Raw genomic sequence first — 20,997 nt, 5'->3', positions numbered from 1 at the left:
GGGAGCCTGGGTGGCTCAGTTGGTTTAAGTGTCTGACTCTTGATCTCAGCTCAGGTGTTGATCTCAGGGTCAATCAAGCCTCACATTGGGCTCCACGCTGGGCAAGGAGCCTATCTGAAAAAAAAAAGGGGGGGGGGTGGTCATTGCCTTCAGATAGTGATGGATGTTGTTGATCCATTGAATCAAGTTCTAGAAAGTAAGCATGCAGTCCAACAATTTGTCCCAGCGTCCCTGCCCCTGGCTTTCCTTATTTCTGCTTCTGTAGCACAAGCTACTGCTTTATTTGAACCTCTGCCTCCTCTTCTTTTTCAATTCAGCCTGTGCATTCGCTTCTTCCTCCACTTGGCCCTCATGGTGTGGAGGTTTCCAAGAGATGGCACTAGGCTGGGAGCTCAACTTTTTTTTTTTTTAATAAATGTTTAAACTTTTCATTTTACAATGGTTTCAGGAAAATGGTGAAGATTGCACAGAGTTCCCGTGTGCCTCACATATTGATGCATTATTATTAACTGAAGTGCCTATTTATTCAGACTTTCTTATTTTTTACCTAATGTCCTTTTATTTTCTATGCTAGGATACCACACTGATGACCTTGACACTTTTGGGGAATACTGGTCAGGTGTTTTGTTAGAATGTTCCTCGATTGGGATTTGTCTGATATTTTTCTCATTAGATGAAGACTTGTGTGTTTTGAGGAGAAAGATCCCAGAGGAAGTCTCACTGACATCACTTCGTATCCAGGGTGTGCACTCCCAAGATGCCTTACAGCTGTTGACCTTCACCTTCACCACTTGGCTGAGGTTGTGTCAGTTTTCTTCACTACAAAGTTATTCTTTGTCCCCCTTTTTCACACGGTCCATTTGGAAGAAGCCATTACAAGAAGTCAACACTTGAGGAGTGGGGGTTATCCTCCATTTCCTGGAGGGTGGAGGAGCTACATAAATTTGGAATTCTATTACAAGACAGATTTGTCTCTTCTGTATCATTTATTTACTTCTTCAATCATTTATTTATATCAATACGGAATCATAGGTACTTATTTTATACTTTGGATTATAATCCAATACTACTTTATCTTGTGTTCAGACTGTTCCAGCTTTGACCATTGGGAGCTCGTTCAGTTGGCTCGTATCCCTGGGACATACCCCCATCAATGTGGCGTTTTGGGGGTGCCTGGGTGGCTCAGTTGGTTAAGTGTCTGCCTTTGGCTCGGGTCATGATCCCAGGGTCCTGGGATCGAACCCACATCGGGCTCCCTGCTCAGCGGGGAGCCTGCTTCTCCCTCTCCCTCTGCCTGCTGCTCCCCCTGCTTGTGCTCTCCCTCTCTCTAAGAAATAAATAAAATCTTAAAAAAAAAAAATGTGGCGCTTTGTTTTGCTTTGTTTAGCACTTCCTTTTATGCTAAAGGAAAACGCAAAAAGTCGGAAAGCACCTACTTTCTAACCCTGCAAGATGCTCCTGGCTCATCTTATGTATTTTCTACCCCCATCCTAGAATTAGACATTTCCCAAGGAGTCCCCATTCCTTTTATTGGAGAGTGATGTTTCCTAGAGAATGAAGATCTGGGCACTAGGTGTTGGGTACTACTGGGATGTCATTCCTTCTAGCCTCCCCTCAGCTAAAAGAGCAGGGAACTAACCTATGTGTACGCACATATGTGTAACTATTTCTACGTGCAACCATCTGTATATATGAAGGTAAACGTGAGTTCATACTGTGTCTCCAACTCTGATCCATTCCCACACAGATCATTCTAGCTCTCTCTTTGTAGCCTGTCAGCTTCTACTCCAATAGTGAGAAACCTACCTCCCGCCATCCACCAGCCATTTATTTAATTTCAGTATACATGTATGGTGGGTTGGCTATTCAACCATTTTTGACCTAAAAAAATGGCAGTTTCATATGGCTCATCCTGAAGAGAAGACAAGCATGAGTTGCTGACATGGTCTCCATATGAGTCCCATGTGGATTGATCATGACCAGTAATATTACTGAGTATTCATTCATTCATCACTAAGTGGATGGAACACCAACCACTCGCCCACTACCCTCTCCTGGATTTACCCTCCCTCAGGGGCCACTTCCTCTTGGTTTCTTCGGCAGTTCCTTCCTCCTGCCCATCCTCTAAAGATTAAACTATCCCAGGGCATGGCCTCTTTGCTGTTCCTCAAACTCATGAAGCTCATTTCCTCTTCAGAGCCTTTGCAATTACGGACCCCTGCACCTGAGCAACTCTTCCTGCAGATCGTGGCATACCTGACTCCTTCTCTTCTTCAGAACTCGGCTTAAAGCTCACCTCCTCACTGGGGCCTTCCCTGATACCAGTCACCCTCTATCACATCACCTGTTCCACTTTAATAACACTTACCATTATCCAAGAAATCTCATTTACTTGTTCATTGCCCCTCCCTTCCATCAGCATTATGCTTCAGGAGAGGTGAGGCCTGGTTGCTCTTTCTCACCCCTAAATCCCCAGTACACAGAGCAGTGCCAAGCCCAGGCTAGACGCTCAGTTAATACATGCTGAACAACTTAATGACTCCCCCTAATGATCAAACTTTACAAAGCACCCACTAGACTAGAGGTCAACAAGCCTTTCCTTGAAAGGACTAGAGAGTAAGGATTTTAGGCTTTGTAGGCCATACAATCTTTGCCACAACTACTCACTTCTGCCATTGTAGCCATGGACAATCTGTAAATGAACAGGGATGGCTGTGTTCCCATGACGCTTTATTTGCAAACACAGGTGGAAAACCAGATTTGGCCCCAGGGTTATAGTTTACAGACCCCTGCACCCAACCAATCCAAGTCTTAGAGCTCATCTTCATATGTGAACAGATCTTTGCCACTATAATTGAGTATGAGTCGTCACTTAGGTGAGGCACTCTTGCAAGTGTACAAGGAAAGAAGCATTTTTAGTAGGCAGGAAAGTGTTCTTTCTCCCTATTCCTGCCCACCCCAGCCTAGGAAAAGGAGGCAAGAGAGGCCCATCCCAATTTTGACCACTCAGCTGCTGTTGGCCACCTCTTCCTCTCGGCTCAAAGAGCCATCACAGGGTGAAAATGCAGCAGCTGTGGGCCTCCTTCCCCTTGCCAACGGCTCGCCTGCAGAGACTAGACAGGGAGGGGCAGCCAGCAGTCTCCAGAGGCCTGGATTCTGCACAGATCTGGGGACCACTTGTTCTAACGCATTCATCTGTTTTACAAAATCTTCAAATTCCAAAAAGCAAATGCAAGGGAGGGTGCTGTTTTCATCTACACAGTGGAACAGTGAAAAAAATTCATCCATCCAAAAGGATATGAAAACAGGTGGCATCTTAAATGACCCCAGGTGTCCATTATAGCAGGAGTGTAGTTAAAATGTTAATGATCGGGGCACCTGAGTGGCTCAGTCATTAAGCATCCGCCTTCGGCTCAGGTCATGATCCCAGGGTCCTGGAATCGAACCCCACACTGGGCTCCCTGCTCAGCGGGAAGCCTGCTTCTCCCTCTCCCACTCCCCCTGCTTGTGTTCCCTCTCTCACTGTGTCTCTCTGTCAAATACATAAAATCTTTAAAAAAAAATGTTAATGATCTAACCACGATCCCACCGCTGTATCATGAAGCATGATACACTGAGAAGCAGGGAGGGAGAGGTCACATCCTACCTTCCCCCACTCCACCAAGTTCCAGGGTTGGAAAGGAGCCTCCTGGCCTAGCACACAGTAAGTCCACAGTTGGATTAATTTCTCCCTCCTCTATGTCATGATAAGGTCTTGGTCATTTTGCTAATGAAAAGATAAAGCCCAAAATCATGGGTGACTTCAACCAGGCCTTGTCATCAAGTCTTAAAGAAAGTGGAGCTGACTTCTCTTGGTTTTGCTCATGCAACACCTACTTCTCTGGGAAATGCAGCACCCCGGTCATGGTGGCTGCCAATGGCATGATGTAGGCATGGCTCAGGTCTGCCAGGCCCCAGCGATTCTGTAATTCGCCGCTTCCCCAGGACTGACACGTGTTGCCTCAAGATGAAGTTCTCTTTCTGTCGGGCCTACAAATCGGGATGATGTCAGGCCTGACACTCCTGGGCGTCTGTCTTCTATAGAAGCACGACAGATTGGCAGAAGCCAAAGGCCAGTTTCCCAGACTCCACTCACAGTTAACTGTTGTCCTGTGCACCTAGCGCCTGCCCCTGCCCCTGCCTCAGGGAGAGCAGTGACTGAGCAAATGGCCTGGGGCCAGTTTAAACCGTCTGTCAGTTTCCACAAAGTGGTCTCTCAGAGCCCATCGTGGAGTCCTGCTCATACAGCCTTGATGGAGCAAAGAGCAAGGTCAACACAGAAAGGGGAGCAGAGCCAGACAGACCCTGGATCCAGCCATGCATTAAGCCTGGATTCTTCAATTACATCATCAATGACATGGCCCATGTTGCTTAAGCTAGCTGGAGTTGGGTTTCTATTACTTGAAACCAAGAAAGCCTAGACTAACACACAAGCAGAAATGCATCAATCTGCTGGGAGTCTCTCAGTCACCGTGGAACAGTACCGGCTACGTAACACTGCAGAACAAGTTACCCCAAAACTTAGAGGCCTAATACAATCATGTACGGTACTCACAGATTCTGTGGGTCAGGATTTGGGAGGAGCTCGGCTGGGCAGCACACATTTGGGGTCTCTGAAGTGGCTGCAGTCAGATGTCGGCTGGGGCTGCATCATCCAAAGGCCTGACTGGGGCTGTAGGGTCACTTCCAAGGTGCCTCACGCAGGTGGCTGGGAGGCTGGATGGGCTACTGGCCACAGGGCTCAGCTCCTCTCCACAGGACTGCATGAGGACCCTCATGCAAGGCAGGCAGGCTGGCTGCACCCAGAGCCAAAGTGGGAGGCATGACGCCTTTCCTGACCAAGCCTGAGAAGTCACACATCACCCCCCACTTCTGCCTCATTCCATTGACCACACTAGGCCAGCCCCAATTCAGCCACAGGAAGGGACCACATAGGGTCACTGGGGCCCCTCTTGAGGCTGGTACCTGTCCCAAGCACCTACCACGTGCCGGGGGCTGGAAATGCAGGTGGCTAAGATATGGTTCTCACCCCTCATGCACACTCAGCCTCAGGCTCAACGGAATGCAACCACTTTGTCCCCCAAGTCCTGCCCAACTCTTCCCTTTGGGATGCTCCAGCTTTTAAGGAAAGGGAAATCCTATTAAGGAACTGGGTTTAAGTGTCTAGTCATACAGTTCTTTGTTCCCAGAAACAATGCTGAGGTCCCTCCATGACCCAACCCTCCGTTGCACACACTGCTACATGTCACCGGGCCGACTGACTTTACCACAGGTACGCCCACCTCTCCCGCACACGGCATTCCTTCTCTAAACCCCTGAACTAGCCCCAGACAACCCAGCATGGAACCACATTGTTGCTTTTGTGTAGCGGGGGAGCAACAACTCTTGGGCCTGGGTTCGACTCCCAGCTCTGCCACTTAGTAGCTGTGAGATCTTCGAGTCTCAGTGTCCTCCTCTGTGAAATGGGACTGACACACGTACGCCTCACAAGGTCATGAAGATCCAACGAACCATGCACGCGGTGCCCTGCACGTGGTGGCCACTCAAAGAAGGCGGGTCTTTCCTGCTGGTGCTCTTCCCCCAGGACGGCAATCACTCACCCTGGCCTACTCTCATGAATCTTCTTTCCTCACAGGAAGACCGTTCAGAGTTAACACAGGACTGCCTCTTCCCTCTGCCCACCGGCGCACCGTCAGCCCTTCCCATCCCCCCATGCCCAACAATCCTCCTCGCTGGTGGCTTGACAACATTCAAAACAAGAAAACCCACAGGAGCCAAGGGAAGCCAGCACCTGAGAATGACACTTCCCTGAAGGTCTTTGGGGGTGTCCTCAGTGAAGTTTCATGGCCGCTTCAATAAGCAAAAATGTGCAAGCAGTGGAAGTGAAGAACCCATCGTTTTGGATACTTAAAAAATTTCCCAAGGTAAAAAAAAAAAAATTTCTCGGGGAACTTTGGTCCCATTCAAAATCCTCTAACACCATTAACCTGTCCACCTCCCAGGGGGAATCAGAGGAATTCTGTCCCGAGAGTGCCCAAATATGAGAAAATGACAGACAACAGAGTAAGCCCACCTTTCAAATGGACTGAGAAATGCATCTGCTTTCTCCCCCCACTGGGAGCAGAGCCCTTTAGAAGCGTGGGCACAACCCCGGGTGACCCGCGGCCAGTGGTGGGGGAACACTGCCACTTACCGGCGGCGGCCGGAACTGGCTGGAACATAGTGACATTTAGTAGTATCTTTCACAAGCTCTTAACCTTTACACCATGTCAATAAAAAGCCCCATTAACATTTAAAAGGGATGTTTCTGGGTGTCCACTTGGAATAAGAGTTAGAAAACACTCCAAGAATTGGATTACGTAGCTCATCTGTCCCAGATCTCCGAGAGTTGACTTCCTGCATTGGCAAGTGACACCTAACAAGACCTTGCACCCTCTTTTTCCTCTCTCCATTCCCTATGCTTCCCGACTTAAACATCACGTCCAGGAAGCCCCCTGTAAACACTCAGGGGGACCAGACCCCTGCTCTGCACCCCCAGGCCCCCACGGCCACTTGAGCTTCCTCTGCCAGGAAGCCCTCAGGTCACCACACGGTCCTTGTCCCCTGAGCAACTGGTCTTCCACTCAGTGATGGGTGCGTTCTGTGAAGACAGGCGCTGTGTGCCCACAGATCCATGCGCGCATGCACTTGTTCACTCCTTACACATGCTCAGTACACGCTAAGAGCTAGGGATACAAGAAACAAAGCAGATGTGGTCTCGGCCTGAGTGTCACCGGCTCCCCCCACCTTCACATCCCCACGGCCGGTCAACTGCAGTGCTCAGCAAATGCTGGGACTTCCTGTGGATCCCTTATGCAAATGCGCAGGCTTCAAGCTTCACCTATCCCACAGATGCATTTTGTTCGGTTTGTGTGGTTTTTTTAAATAAATTGAATTGGTCACGAACATTTAACACTTCGGTTTCACCCAAAATGTTGTCTTTCTGGCTTCGCTCCCCACATTCCAACAGAGCACCGGTGAGCTGGAGCCCAGACGCTCCGGCTCCTTTAGACGGGGTGGGCACATGCCTCATGTTGCCACAAATCCTTCCCTCCCCTGTTCTCCTACCGCTGAGACCAAAGACGGCTGCCGCGGGCCACCTCCCCCTTGCTGAGAACTTTCTTGGCCCGGCCCTTCCCTCAGGACCTGCGTGACCCCTGCTTTATGCCAACGTCACAGAAGACATACATCCGAGATGTGCTACAACATACATGAATGGGTGACTTTATTGATTTTTACCTCCTCACCAACCCTCCTAGTAGTAGTTACAGGTTGTGCGGTTTCCAGCAGGGGTCACAGACGCAGAGGGAAGTTAAGGGACAAGGCAAATCCGACAGGTCCTTCATGAGCAGACCGAAAACCTGTAGTTTACTGGAATCCTTGCAAACCGAATGCTGAAGATTAAGAGATACATTCTCACACCACTAGCACAGCTTAAATACTTTTCGACAAAAAATAATAATAATAAATTATCTTCAACTCAGAAAATAAATTGTGCTCAGCAGAGTGACAGGAGGGTCTATTCATGGCACTGCACCGAGGGGCTGGGGGGGGGGAGGGGGGGGGGGGAAGGCAGGCCCGGGCAGCGAGCGCAGGGCAGAAAGCTTGGGCTGAGCTCACTCAAATGCACGCTTGACGCCAAGGGCGGCTGGTGGCCCCTTGGCGGTGGCCTGTCCTGACTGAGATTCACCTGTCCCTCTTCCTCCTCACGTCCGCCTTGTCTTCTGTTTCTTGGCTTGTCTCTTCACATCTTCTGGGCCGCTGTTGTCAGAGGCTGTCTGGCCAAGAGCTCGGACGCCCTGCAGTCGACTTGTCAACTGCAACAGCAAGGGAATGAGCTAGAAAGAGAGAGAGAGTGAGATAAGGGGATGCCAGGAGAACACTTCTGCGCACAGGGACACTGGAGCCTCACATGTCCGTATACCTCCTTCTTCTGCCAGGCCACCACCCAGGTTCAAGACAAAGCTGAGACCTTTGCACTGGGGAGGGTCAGGAGAGAGAGGGCGACTGAGGATTAGGGAAGTTGTCACAAGAGGTTAATGGCCTTGAAAGGAGGCCTGGGATTTGACAAAGTACAGCATCCTTTCTTGATAAAAACCCTCAACAAAGTAGGGCTGGAGGGAACATACCACAACATCATAAAAGCCACATACAAAAGACCCACAGCTGATATCATCCTCACTGGGGAAAAACTGAGAGCTTTTCCTCTACGGGCAGGAACAAGACAGGGATGTCCACTCTCACCACTTTGATTCAACAGAGTACTGGAACTCTTAGCCACAGCAATCAGACAACAAAAAGAAAAAAAGGCATCCAAATCGGCAAAGAAGAAGTCAAACTTACACTATTCACAGATGACTTGATACTCCATGTAGAAAACCTGAAAGACTCCAACACAAAATTGCTAGAACAGATACATGAATTCAGTAAAGTCAAAGGATACAAAATCAATGTACAGAAATCTGTTGCACTTCTATATGCCAATAATGAAGCAGCAGAAAGAGAAATCAAGGCATCTATTCCATTTACAATTGTACCAAAAACCGTAAGATATCTAGGAATAAACCTAAACAAAGAGATAAAAGACCTGTACCCTGAAAACTATAAAACACTTATAAAAGAAACTGAAGATGACACAAAAAAATGGAAAAACATCCCATGCTCATGGATTCGAAGAACAAATATTGTGAAGATGTCAATGCTACCTAGAGCAATCTATACATTCAATGCAATCCCTATCAAAATACCATCAACTTTTTTCAAAGAAACGGAACAAATAATCCTAAAATTTGTATGGAACCAGAAAAGACCCCGAATAGCCAGAGGAATGTTGAAAAAGAAAAGCAAAGCTGGTGGCATCACAATTCCGGACTTCCAGCTCTATGACAAAGCTGTCATCATCAAGACAGTATGGTACTGGCACAAAAACAGACACATAGATCAATGGAACAGAATGGAGAGCCCAGAAATGGACCCTCAACTCTATGGTCAACTAATCTTCAACAAAGCAGGAAAGAATGTCCAATGGAAAAAAGACAGTCTCTTCAACAAATGGTGTTGGGAAAATTGGACAGCTACATGCAGAAGAATGACACTGGACCATTTCCTTACACCACACACAAAAATAGACTCAAAATGGATGAAAGACCTAAATGTGAGACAGGAGTCCATCAAAATCCTTGAGAACACAGGTAGCAACCTCTTCGAGCTCGGCTGCAGCAATTTCTTGCTAGACACGCCTCCAGAGACAAGGGAAACAAAAGCAAAAATAAGGGCGCCTGGGTGGCTCAGTTGGTTAAGCGACTGCCTTCGGCTCAGGTCATGATCCTGGAGTCCCTGGATCGAGTCCCGCATCGGGCTCCCTGCTTGCTCAGCAGGGAGTCTGCTTCTCCCTCTGACCCTCCCCTCTCTCATGTGCTCTCTCCTTCTCTCTCTCAAATAAATAAATAAAATCTTTTTTTTTTTTTTAAAGATTTTATTTATTTATGTGAGAGAGAGAATGAGAGAGAGAGAGCATGAGAGGGGGGCGGGTCAGAGGGAGAAGCAGACTCCCTGCCGAGCAGGGAGCCCGATGTGGGACTCGATCCCGGGACTCCAGGATCATGACCCGAGCCGAAGGCAGTCGCTTAACCAACTGAGCCACCCAGGCGCCCAATAAATAAAATCTTAAAAAAAAAAAAAAGGCAAAAATGAACTACTGGGACTTCATCAGGATAAAAAGATTTTGCACAGCAAAGGAAACAGTCAACAAAACTAAAAGCCAGCCTACAGAATGGGAGAAGATATTTGCAAATGACATATCTGCTACAGGGTTAGTATCCAAAAATCCATGAAGAACTTATCAAACTCAACACCCAAAAAACAAGTAACTCAGTTAAGAAATGGGAAAAAGACATGACTAGACATTTTTCCAAAGAAGACATACAAATGGCCAACAGACACATAAAAAGATGCTCAACACCACTCATCATCAGGGAAATACAAATCAAAACTACAATGAGATATCACCTCACACCAGACGAATGGCTAAAATTAACACAGGAACCAACAGGTGTTGGCGAGGATGCAGAGAAAGGGGAACCCTCATGCACTGTTGGTGGGAATGCAAGCTGGTGCAGCCACTCTGGAAAACAGTATGGAGGTTCCTCAAGAAGTTAAAAATAGAACTACCCTACAATCGAGCAATTGCATTACTAGGTATTTACCCAAAGGATAAAAAAACACTGATTTGAAGGAGTACAAGCACCCTGATGTTTATAGCAGCATTAATAGCCAAATTATGGAAGCAGCCCAAGTGTCCATCAACTGATGGATGGATAAAGAAGATGTAGGTTGTGTATATATATCTTTATCTATTTATATCTATATACTTATCTATATAGACATATATACACAGCAGAATACTACTCAGCCATCAAAAAGAATGAAATCTTGCCATTTGCAACAACATGGATGGATCTAGAGGATATAAGGCTAAACGAAGTAAATCAGAGAAAGACCAATACCATATGATTTCACTCATATGTGGAATTTAAGAAACAAAACAGACGAACATGGGGGGAAAAAGAGGCAAACCAGGAAACAGACTCTTAACTATGGAGAACACACTGAGGGTTGCTGGAGGGGAGGTGGCTGGAGGGGAGGTGGCTGGAGGGGAGGATGGGTGAAACGTGATGGGGATTAAGGAAGCACTTGTGATGAGCACTGGGTGTTGTCTCTAAGTGATGAATCACTAAATTCTACACTTGAAACTAATATTACACTACATATTAACTAACTAGAGTTTAAATAAAAACCTGAAACATTAAAAAATAATAAAAAGTTAAAAATTAAAAAAAAAAAAAGGAAGAAAGGAAGGAATCTGGGGGACAGGACTTGAGGCCTTCGCAGTCACTTCTGGCCCTGAAATGTGCTAACTTCTGTAACAGGGGACATGTCCCAGCTGTGCAGACGGCGCCCCCGGCACACGGCACTGTCTCACCAGGCCTCTGGGTTTCCTACCTTATCGTGGTTGTAGCCGGCCAACAGGACAAGCAGGGTCAGAGGTAGGGCGATGTAGGACCCCTGCGCGATGTCTTGCTCAGGCAGTTTCCTCTGTGGACACCAAGAGCACCGCTTTACCGGCTCTCCGCTCCCCGCCGCCCACCACCCTGCCGCCCATCTGGCCCAATCTCCACGGGCAGCAAGGGCAGTGACCTGGATACATTTTCAGGTGAATCCTCTGCTACCCAAACTCTCCCGGCTTGCTCTCTGCCACTCTGGGGCAGACCGAGGCTGGTAACCAGGCATGTTTCCTCTCCTGAGGAGAGCAAGAGCTGTGGAGAGCAGGCCCCGGGGCTGAGGAGGCTTCCTCGGGCTGAGTCCCAGCCACTCACAGGGGCTCCTTCCTACAAGGGAGTACTGGGAACCCGCCGTGCTAGGCTCTGGTGCACAGTGACCAAGGACATGGTCTCAGAGATCAGCCCCGGTGAGGAGAGGAGGCAGGCTGCTGCTTGTGTCCCAGTGGCCATTTGCCCCTTCTTCCAACAGAACCCCCAACCTTCATCTGGGCCATCAGACTACATGCACTTCCCGGCCTCCCTTGCAGCTGGGACAGCCACAGAATTCTGGCCAAGGCTACACGAACGCAAGTGTTCGGTAACACATCCAGGCTACTCCCTAAAAGGGCAGTGGTGTGTTTTCCCCTCCTGCCAGCCAGGCGTGCCATCTATGAGGAAGGGGGAGATGCTGGGGGATAACAAAGCCCCAAGGCGGGGACTGGGTCCCCGATATCGCGGGGCTTCCATGCCATCCTGGACTGCTCAGTCCCCGATGCTGACAGAAGACAGAAACTTCCATCTTCCTAAAGCCCCTGAGATGTTGGGTCTCTGTACTAGCCAACAAACCTGCACCCTAGCTCACTCAACCCGCACAAAGGAAACAAATAAATAGAAACTTTCAGAAAATGATAGAACAAGGGGACAGAGCACCGGTTCTCAAAGTATTGTCTGGGAACTCCCTTCCAGGAGATTTTTAAGGTGAAACTATTTTCATGACAATGCTAAGATATCATGTGTCTTTTTCGCTCTCATTCCCTCGTAAGTGAACGGTGGACTTTTCCAGAAGCTATGTGTGATGACGTCGTCACTCTAACAGCTAACGGAATATAATAAATAAAGATAGATTACACATATAAACTAAAGCTCTCTCAGACTCTCAACAACTTTGAACAGGGTAACAGGGTCCTGCAACCAAAACATCTGAGAACATCTGGACAGGAGAAGGGCTATGGGGCCATTCTACCCGAGACGGTTGAGGCAGAATGGAATGGTCTCTTAAAAATGAAAGAATCAGGGTGGAAACAGATTTCCACCTCCCACTGCCTACATGTCTTGGGTCCCAGCACATTCTCCCCGGAAGTAAATAGTTAATGGGGACGCTGCAGAGGGATGAAGACAATGAGGCTCCCGTCTCGGGTCTGGCCACGTGACCTTGGGCAATCATGGGAAGACTCGGTTCATTCACTATTAAGTGGCGCTGATCCGAACGGCACCCACTGCAGGGGAATGTGAGGTTCAACGAGATTAGCTATGTAAAGTGCCAAGCAGCACATCAAATATGGAGTAAAAAAATCAATGATGTGGTTCTGGGTTTGCATGTCAACAGAAGAGTAAAGCGGAACACTCATAAATGCACAACGCTGAGCCACCCATCAGGAGGCTGTAGTGTTCTAGAAACCACGTGATGTGAGACAAATCACCGCATTCTGAGTCCTGGCTCCGCTGATTAACTGCGGGGAGGTAGCTTATTCTCTCTGAGCTTCTGTGAAGTGCGAGGAATGGCACATCCCCACAAGGTCCGTTGTGGGGATCAGCAGCAGATCCCCTGCATGGCAGGGGTGGGCACGCTCTGCACTTGTCACTTGGCGCTCTGGTCTCACACGCAACGAAGTGACAGACGCATTCCTAGCAGCAGCTATGGGGCGTGGTGGCTGCTTGGCCGCCACCCAGCAGCATGTCTCTTCCTGCCACCAGCTGGGAATTGTCCCAAGTATCTCCCTGGATCCAGACTGGGGAGGGGGGGGCGGCGAGGGAATGTCGCAGACGGCCACCATCAGTGCCCTTCATAAGGACCCTCTGCTCTCGCTGGGCTGGCAATGTGCCTCCACACAGGGACAGATGGTCCCTACATGCTCATCTCTTTGGCACCTCTAACCAGGTCTCCACCCTGGGCAACGAGGAAAGTGCTTCCTTCTGGAGTCATCAGAAAAACTCTACTTCAGGTAAGATCGTATTTGCCAAGTCACTGGGCACAAGCTCCTCGTCAGAGACACCCAGAAAGCAGCAGAAGAGCTGTGTTCAAATCCTAGCTCTGCTGCGCACGAGCTGGTGACCTAGACGGCTCAGTCTCTCCTTGGGTCTCATCTCTAGATGACGGAAAATAATTCCTACCTACCTCCCATCTAGGATGGTGTTTGAAAAGCACAAAATGGTAACTTGATTGCATGTGGGAAAGATAAATTTGGAACTATTCTTCACACCCTACACCAGGAAGAACCCCAAATGGATAGAGATGGAAATGTACAAAAGGAAACCATACACGTACCGGAGGAAAAAGAAATTCCTCCAAAAACTGGGAGCGGGGGAGACTTTCCGAACTATGACTCAAAATTCAGAAGCAATGAGGAAAAGACTGACACATTTAACATAAAAAGTAAATGTCTGCATAATCAAAATGAAAAAACAAATTGGGAAAAATAGGTACAACACATACCACAAGGGGTGAGAATCCCTCATAGACAAAGGGCTTCCAAAATAGATGAAAAAGACCAACAACTAGAAAAAAGTCAACAGTTCCCAGAAAGGGAACACAAAAATGGTTCTTAACCACATGGAAGGATGAGAAATGCAGGGAACAGCTACATGGAGATGCCATTTCTCATCCACCAGACTGCAAACACTCTTTAATCTGACCACATACTCTGTTGGGGAAAGGGATGCTCTCATACATTGCTGGTGGGAATGCAAAGAGGACATCCCCTGGAGGGCAAGTGGCTCCGTCCAGCAAGATTCCAGATGCACTGACCCTGTGATCCAGCAACTGTACCTCTCAGCGTCTATTCCAAAGATGGACTGACAAGCATTCAAACACACGCATGCACGAGGCCGATCACTAACGGGTTATTTGTAACAGCAGATAACCAGCAATAACGCGAATATCCATCCAGCAGGGCTAACTGAACATATTATGGAACAGCCATGCAGAGGAGTGCTATACAACACAGCTGTTCAAACATACTCCTCTGCACAGTTATCTTTTTAAAAAAATAGAATTCTGACTCTTCACGCTGAAAAGGCCTACAACAGTGACCAACGCAGTAGCTCGGAGGCCAGACTTCTGTTTTACTGTAGATCCGTGGGCTCTACTCTCACTACCTACCAAGTTCAGAACCGGCAGGTGTGAGGTTGGGCCCTGGAGCCCATTTTTGTGGCTGCTGTGTGTTTAATCCTCAGGTGATTCTACTGCACGCCAGGTTTGGGAAGCACTGATCTAAATAATCATCTCATGAATGTGTGCTTTGTTTGTTCTGTTGTTTTTTAGTCTGTTTGATACAGGATCCAATGAGGTCTACTTATTGCAAGTGGCTGATAAAACAAGCAAGTTTCAGGGCGCCTGGGTGGCTCAGTCGGTTAAGCGTCTGCCTTCGGCTCAGGTCATGATCTCGGGGTCCTGGGATCGAGCCCCGCATCAGGCTCCCTGCTTGGCAGGGAGCCTGCTCCTCCCTCTCGCTCTGCTGCTCCCCCTTCTTGTGCTCTCTCTCTCAAATAAATAAAATCTTTTTTAAAAGAATTTTAAAAATTATAAAAATAATAAAAATTTTTTAAATGAGCAAGTTTCTTTTAATCTACAGGTATCCCACCCTTGTTGGTTTTTTTCTCTCTTGCAATCTGTCAAATAAATCAGGTTCCAGGTTAATGTCCCACAGTTTCCCGCAACCTACACTTTGTTGACTATATCCCTGCAGCATCCTTTATATGCTCTTGTGTCCTCTCTGTTTCCTGTAAACTGGCACCAGTTTCTAGAAGTTTGGGCAGTTCAGGTGTCCCATGCCTCCTGCTGAAGGACCACAACACCGCCAATCATGACACAGGGGTGACCATTCTCCCAAAAAGTCACACCTGAGCCACTGACCTAAACACATCCCCTCCCCTCATTGACAGCTTCCTCCTCAAAGGGAACTGAAGGCATCAGCACTCGAAAAAGTAGAAAAGCATCTAGGGAAATCCAGAATGGAAAAGGGACCGGAGTTGGGGGCCCTCAAACAGCTGTCCTCCCTCCACTAATAACCCGCAGCAAAGGTTGTGAGGTTTTCCTTCTCTCACCGCCCTGATCGGCTGTTTCTAAACTCCCCCTTTTCCTTACCGTAGGATTAAAAATCAGGGTGATGTGTTTATGGTAGCCCACTGCCGTGAAAGAAACCTGAGGCAAGACGTAGTCATACTGGGATCTGGGGAGCGTGGAGTCCAACAGCACAACGTAGTTCTGTGCACAAGCAAGAAGAAGTTACTTTTATAAAGGACTTCATGCTTTTAAAGAAATCCCCAGGTTTACGCATGCAAACCAAGGTTGCTAACTTCAGAACAGGAAGCTCAGTGGGCTGTTCCATCAGGGACAGCCGTGTGTCCCAGCATCTTGGAGAGAGTGTCTTCCAATAAAGCTTTCAAAGTCTGCGGAACTTCTGTATGAGCATATTCAACAGCGACATAATTGTGGTCCTTTGAGGATCCAACTTTATGAAACACAGAAAGTTATTACGAGCCACTTTTGATGAGGGAGATACATGATCCAACTGAGAAAGACTGCTTTCAATCCAAAATGAGGTTGACTTTTAAGGGAGGATACTTAAGTGGCCCATTAGCTGGCAAGTTCTAAGAACACAGCATCTCTGGAACCATCTGGAGCCCCAACGGTGTGCTAGGCACCGTGAGCACTGCACGAGGCAGACACCTGCTCTGCTCTAAGCCATGGGCAAGGCCAGGTTTACTGCTCCCATCTCAGAGCAGGCGGTGAGCCCAGGTGGAGTATGACCCCAAGCCCATGCTGTTTCTGCAGAGCTGTGCTGCCTACGGCGGCCCCTGCAAAGGGCGTCTCGAGAAATGGGGAGCGACTCCAAATGTCCATCGCAACCTATTTCATTATTTTACAGCCATTTCATGCCCCAAAAGGGCCACAGTTTATCATCCCTGGGGCAGGGGGTAAGAAGCCGGGACAGGGGTGCACTTCTAACAAACGCGTGCCAGGCCCACCAGGAAAGAATCGAATTCTTTGCAGAGTTTGCTCTCACCTTGACAACTACAATAGCTTGCTCTGTCCAAATACAATTGATAATAAACACTCTACAGTCAGGAAAGGATGTCCACCGTTAAGGGCTTGGTTAAATAAAGTATAGCATTTCCTGTATTAGAGACTATTGTGCAACCACAAAAAACCATGTTATAAAGGTTTAAGGATGGGGAAAAGATTTCGGATATATTCTTTGTTGAAAAGTACAGGCTATAAAACAATGTACAGAAGAATCCTAGCCTTGCGTTATTAAAATAAATATATGTGTATACTTACATCTACACACACACAGGCACACACAATGAAAAAGACCAAAGGATACCTGTCAGCACATGAACAGGGGTTATTTCTGGATGATGGGATTATATCTGATTTCCACCCCCCCCCAAAAAAATCTCCTGCCATGGATGTGTATTATTTTTGCAAAGAGATAAAGAACCAATTAAGAAAACATAAACCCTACAGAGCCCAACCTTGATTCAGAGAGCATGTCAACCATTTCCACAAAGAGGTACTGGGGGCAGGGGGATGAGAAAACTCTTTCCTTAAACTCAGAAGTGGAGTTATTCAGATGAAGACACGGCTAGAAGGCAGCCCCGGGTGTTAGTTACCTGGCCATCTCTGAGCAGGGGCGGAAAGTGGAAGAAGAGGGACTGGCCCAGGGAAACCGTCTGGATTGGGTTGTCAAGGTTTTCACTTTTGTAAAGCTTTACCTGGAGAGCAGAAAACAAAAGCAGGGCGTGCTTTTGAAATTAAAACACAATAAACATTTCGTTTCAAACACTTCATTTCTTCTTCGGGATGGCTTAGCTCTTGGGGGGGGTGGGGAGGGAAGGATCTTTGGGAACACGGATGTTTGAAAGAGAAACAACCCGCCCCCTGCCAGAATACATAATGCATTCCTCCATCGCCTGAGACTCACAGTTCCATGACCTGCATAGAAATGTTAAGATTTTAATATCGATTCCAGCAACTTAAGTTAATGCTCAAGATGGTAACAGTTAGTATAATGATAATAGTAAAAGGAATAGCTTCTACTACAGCTATGAATGCCAGGCAAGCAACAGGCACTTCGTACATACGTCGTCACCAACCCTGGCTCTGAACAGGCATCATCATTACCCATAGGGAGGCCCCGAGCCTCCACCACCTAAAGTTGCACAGTTTATATGTGGTGGTGCCTGGGGCTCAACCCACGTCACTGAGGGTCTGGCCCCCCTGCCATGGCCTCTCCATATGCTGTACCTTCAACTCCACAAGTATTCCTTAAGCTCAAAACACATCCCCTTTTGCATTTGGTTGTCCGGGCTGCTTCCAGAAGCAGTTCGGTCCTGTATTTCTAGCCTTTCTCTTCGGCCTATTCTCATTCTCACTACCACAAGCAGTGGGACAGGCGAAGGAGGTACAGTCCTGGATGCCACAGGAGAAAGCCAGTCGCCCCTCCCCAGGGCCCAAGCTGACACTTGTATATAGAACACGCAAGTCATGAGGCATTTTCCTAAAATGAAAGTCACAGACGGGAGGCCAGTGGGCCACATCCAAGACCACACATGCGTTCTTGTGCCCTATACGGTGTTCGGAGCAAATCTGAATTCATTGACCATGTTTAAAAACCAGGTGATTTCAAGTAACTCTACCTTCCAGCTTCTCTGGGAAGTTGGAAAGTGATCCCAACCCTGGGCCAGGATTCCAACAGGACAACAATCACGTGGAGACGAGGAGGGGGCGCCATTCCCTCCCGTCTGCTGCAGGTTGCCCCACAGCCCACCCAGCCCGCTCTGCTCGGGGCCTGCCCGCCCAGCCCCCACAGGCAACAACACGCTTGCAAACCTGGAAGGAAGAGCGAGTTCAGAGGGGAGTTAAACGCTCAGCGCACATTCTCAGCCAAGTCAAATGTGTCATCGTGCATAAAATTACAAGCGCCTCTGAAAAACACACTCCCGTGGCAATTCACAGACATTTTTCAAGGGGGATGCTAGAGCAGGGTATAAACATTTCATTAACTGCAGACAAGGAGATTTAGTTAGAACCTGAAGAGATCTTGAGAGGTCACTGAATCCCCAGCTCCCGTGTTTCCCAGGGGAGGAAACCCCGGTCCGCAAGATGGAGTGACTGCCTGTGGCAGCGGGGTGAGCAGGACACTGGTCAGACTGCCTGACTCCCGGTCCCCTGCCCACCGCCTCCACCCTGGACAGAATTTTAAGTTACAAGGCACTCTGCCTTAAAATTACCTTTCCGCTTTAGACTCTAGGTTGTATGGAGCATTCATTAGGCTGCTACCACAACGCTTCCAAAGACTAATTTCTAAGCTAAACAGAGAGTTATCTGAAAGTATGAAGACTTTTCTCTTCCGGGCCATCAGCAACCACTCTCCCAGATACACGCCAGGATCTCAGCCTCAGCCCTCAGCACTTTCACCATCTGTCCGCGCTCAAGCGAGCGCTGGGCAGGCCCATATATCCTGCTCCTACTCTCCTCAGAGCTGAAAAGAACACAACACTTTCACCGTAAAAAACTGGCCTTACCCATAATGTAGGGAGATACTCGGAGGAAGTGATCACGTTTCCACTTAAATCAAATTGATTGATCTGCCGGAAAACTATGATGCTTACATCATCGATGTCATTATTGCCGACCTAGAAAGAGACCAGGAACAATGTTGGTGGCGAGGAAGCTGGGAGAAGAGCTTCTACTCTAGGTGGTGACATCCTAGGCGCTGTTTCATAGCAAACTTCACCTCTTCAGTAGTCCAAGTCCAAGGGCACAAACTGGTGGTAAAGAGGTGGGCACGGCTGGCCCAAGACACAATTTGTTTGACTAGCACAGAATATTTTTTTTCTAAAATTCCATTATTTGCCAACAATTTAAAGAGAAATCTCACACACACCAAAAGCCAGACTTTCCAGCCTCTCGTGGAAAAAGAGACAGATGTGTTTGCCTGGCAGCCATCAGCAGGGGCTGAGGCAGAGCCACCCCACAGGTTGGTGGGTGCCCTCCCGTTTGTCCCTTTTTCCGTATCTGCCAGGCCGTGGTCCCCAGGACTGTCCGTGACCCTGGCCTTGGCCACCATGGCAGGGAAACATGAGATTGTAAGATGCCGCCCTCATTTAAAATGCCAGATGCCATAAAGACATCAAGAAAACCCACTTCTCAGCCAGGTGGTCCTAAACGGCCCACCCCTCTCCTAAACCCTCATTACCTTCATGCCTAATGCCACCTAATCAAGCCACCAAGAGGCAGCACCCCCATCTCGCCCCTCCCCCCACCGTCCCACCCAAATCCTCCAGTCTAGCCAATGAGTTACTTCGTGGGAGAAAAGCTTCACTTCAAATGATTCCCGGCCTCCTTCCCGTGACCTGGAGGGAGAGCCGCCACCTTAGGGATCAATTAGCTAAGTCGTGATCCAGAATATCAAGAGACTCCACCCACCAAGTGGAAAAAACAAGGTCATCTGGATATAAGAAAATTGGGTGGCCCTGCCACCAATTAAGCCCACGTTGTCTTTATTACCCTCCCTTGATCTGAAATGCCACTTAGACCTTGAGATCCTCAACTTGGGAGAATAATGATCAGTTTGCTGGGGGGAGGGAGGAGACAACAGCTCAAATTTCTCCTCCGGATTCACGACAGCGATGCTGTTCATTAAAACCCCGCAGGAGATGCCGCGTGTGAACACTATTCGAAGAGGACCCTTAACTAGGACCCGGAGCCCCCCCACCCCACTCCACCTCAGAGGAAAGGCAGCTAGCCAGAGCTAAAGCGTTTCGGATTGGGGAAGCGCTCATACCGCCACCCGTCCGCCGCAGTTTCTTGACTTACCACGATTACCCGGTGGTGGGGGAGGGCCCGCTCGATGTGGTCGTTGCCTTCTGCCTTGAGCTGCACGTGGTACACACATCCCGGCTGCAAGCAAACCCAGGGATCACGCCTCTAGAAAGGGGCTCGCTGCCCGGAACCTCATCCGAGCCTGCTCCGACCACAGGCCCTCACCACGACCACGCCGCCATCCCCACCCCGCCACCGGTCCCAGTCTGCGGCCTGCTAACCTTCTTAAGAGTCCCTTTTAGAAGCACCCTGATGAAGGAACATGTATCTGGAGCTCTGCAGTTCCTTCAGTCCCCAAGAAAAATTAGATTTGGCTTCCTGCTTCAAAACTGCTAAGCATAATACGCTTATTCTGATAAAATCGTTCTCCCCTGGCTGTCCACCGCTCCCTCTGCCTGCATATGTATGTGGAGTGACATCAGCCATGACTCCCGAATGCTTATGATGGACACGATTTTTGCCAAGTGAGATCTGAGAATTTCCTTCTTAAAAAAAAAAAATCTGTTCTTTCTCAAGCTTTTTATTCTATTGCTCAATTTTACAGGCATACGTGAAGTTCACCAAACAAATCATTACTCTAAGAAAGCTTTCAGAGCAACCGATTTTCGATCAATAGCACAACTGACCTGCTCACACATTAGGATCTAAAGCACCAGGCCGAGTTCAGAGGGGTCTATATGCAGCTAACGGGGGCCAGCCCTAAGATGTGATCGTTTATTTTTAAACTAGCATGGATAAAAGGCTTCTGATCTCCTAAAATAATGTGTGCTT

At 48.3% G+C, this 20,997-nt stretch overlaps 1 protein-coding gene across 2 annotated transcripts in view; it reads right to left on the bottom strand.

The window, feature by feature from the left end:
- Nucleotides 1-7,287: 7,287 nt before the first annotated feature.
- LOC110588073 (nodal modulator 1) overlaps nucleotides 7,288-20,997 on the bottom strand; it is a 54,955-nt gene continuing 41,245 nt past the window's right edge. Inside the window, exons 26-32 of one of the 2 annotated variants that reach the window (XM_044915635.1) lie at nucleotides 20,221-20,304; nucleotides 18,927-19,037; nucleotides 17,013-17,114; nucleotides 15,481-15,600; nucleotides 11,080-11,172; nucleotides 7,769-7,916; nucleotides 7,288-7,472 (exon numbers count right to left, since the gene is read on the bottom strand). In XM_044915635.1, the coding sequence (XP_044771570.1) occupies nucleotides 7,785-7,916; nucleotides 11,080-11,172; nucleotides 15,481-15,600; nucleotides 17,013-17,114; nucleotides 18,927-19,037; nucleotides 20,221-20,304 (642 nt within the window). In that variant the 3' untranslated portion in view covers nucleotides 7,288-7,472; nucleotides 7,769-7,784. Of the gene's footprint in view, nucleotides 7,917-11,079; nucleotides 11,173-15,480; nucleotides 15,601-17,012; nucleotides 17,115-18,926; nucleotides 19,038-20,220; nucleotides 20,305-20,997 lie in introns of both variants that reach the window. The other variant, XM_021698362.2, reaches the window with a different exon arrangement.

Source organism: Neomonachus schauinslandi, chromosome 5 (genome assembly GCF_002201575.2).
Source record: "Neomonachus schauinslandi chromosome 5, ASM220157v2, whole genome shotgun sequence".
NCBI classification, from domain to species: domain Eukaryota; kingdom Metazoa; phylum Chordata; class Mammalia; order Carnivora; family Phocidae; genus Neomonachus; species Neomonachus schauinslandi.
Note: the sequence above shows the minus strand (reverse complement) of the source record. Positions and strands in the feature narration are given on the sequence as shown.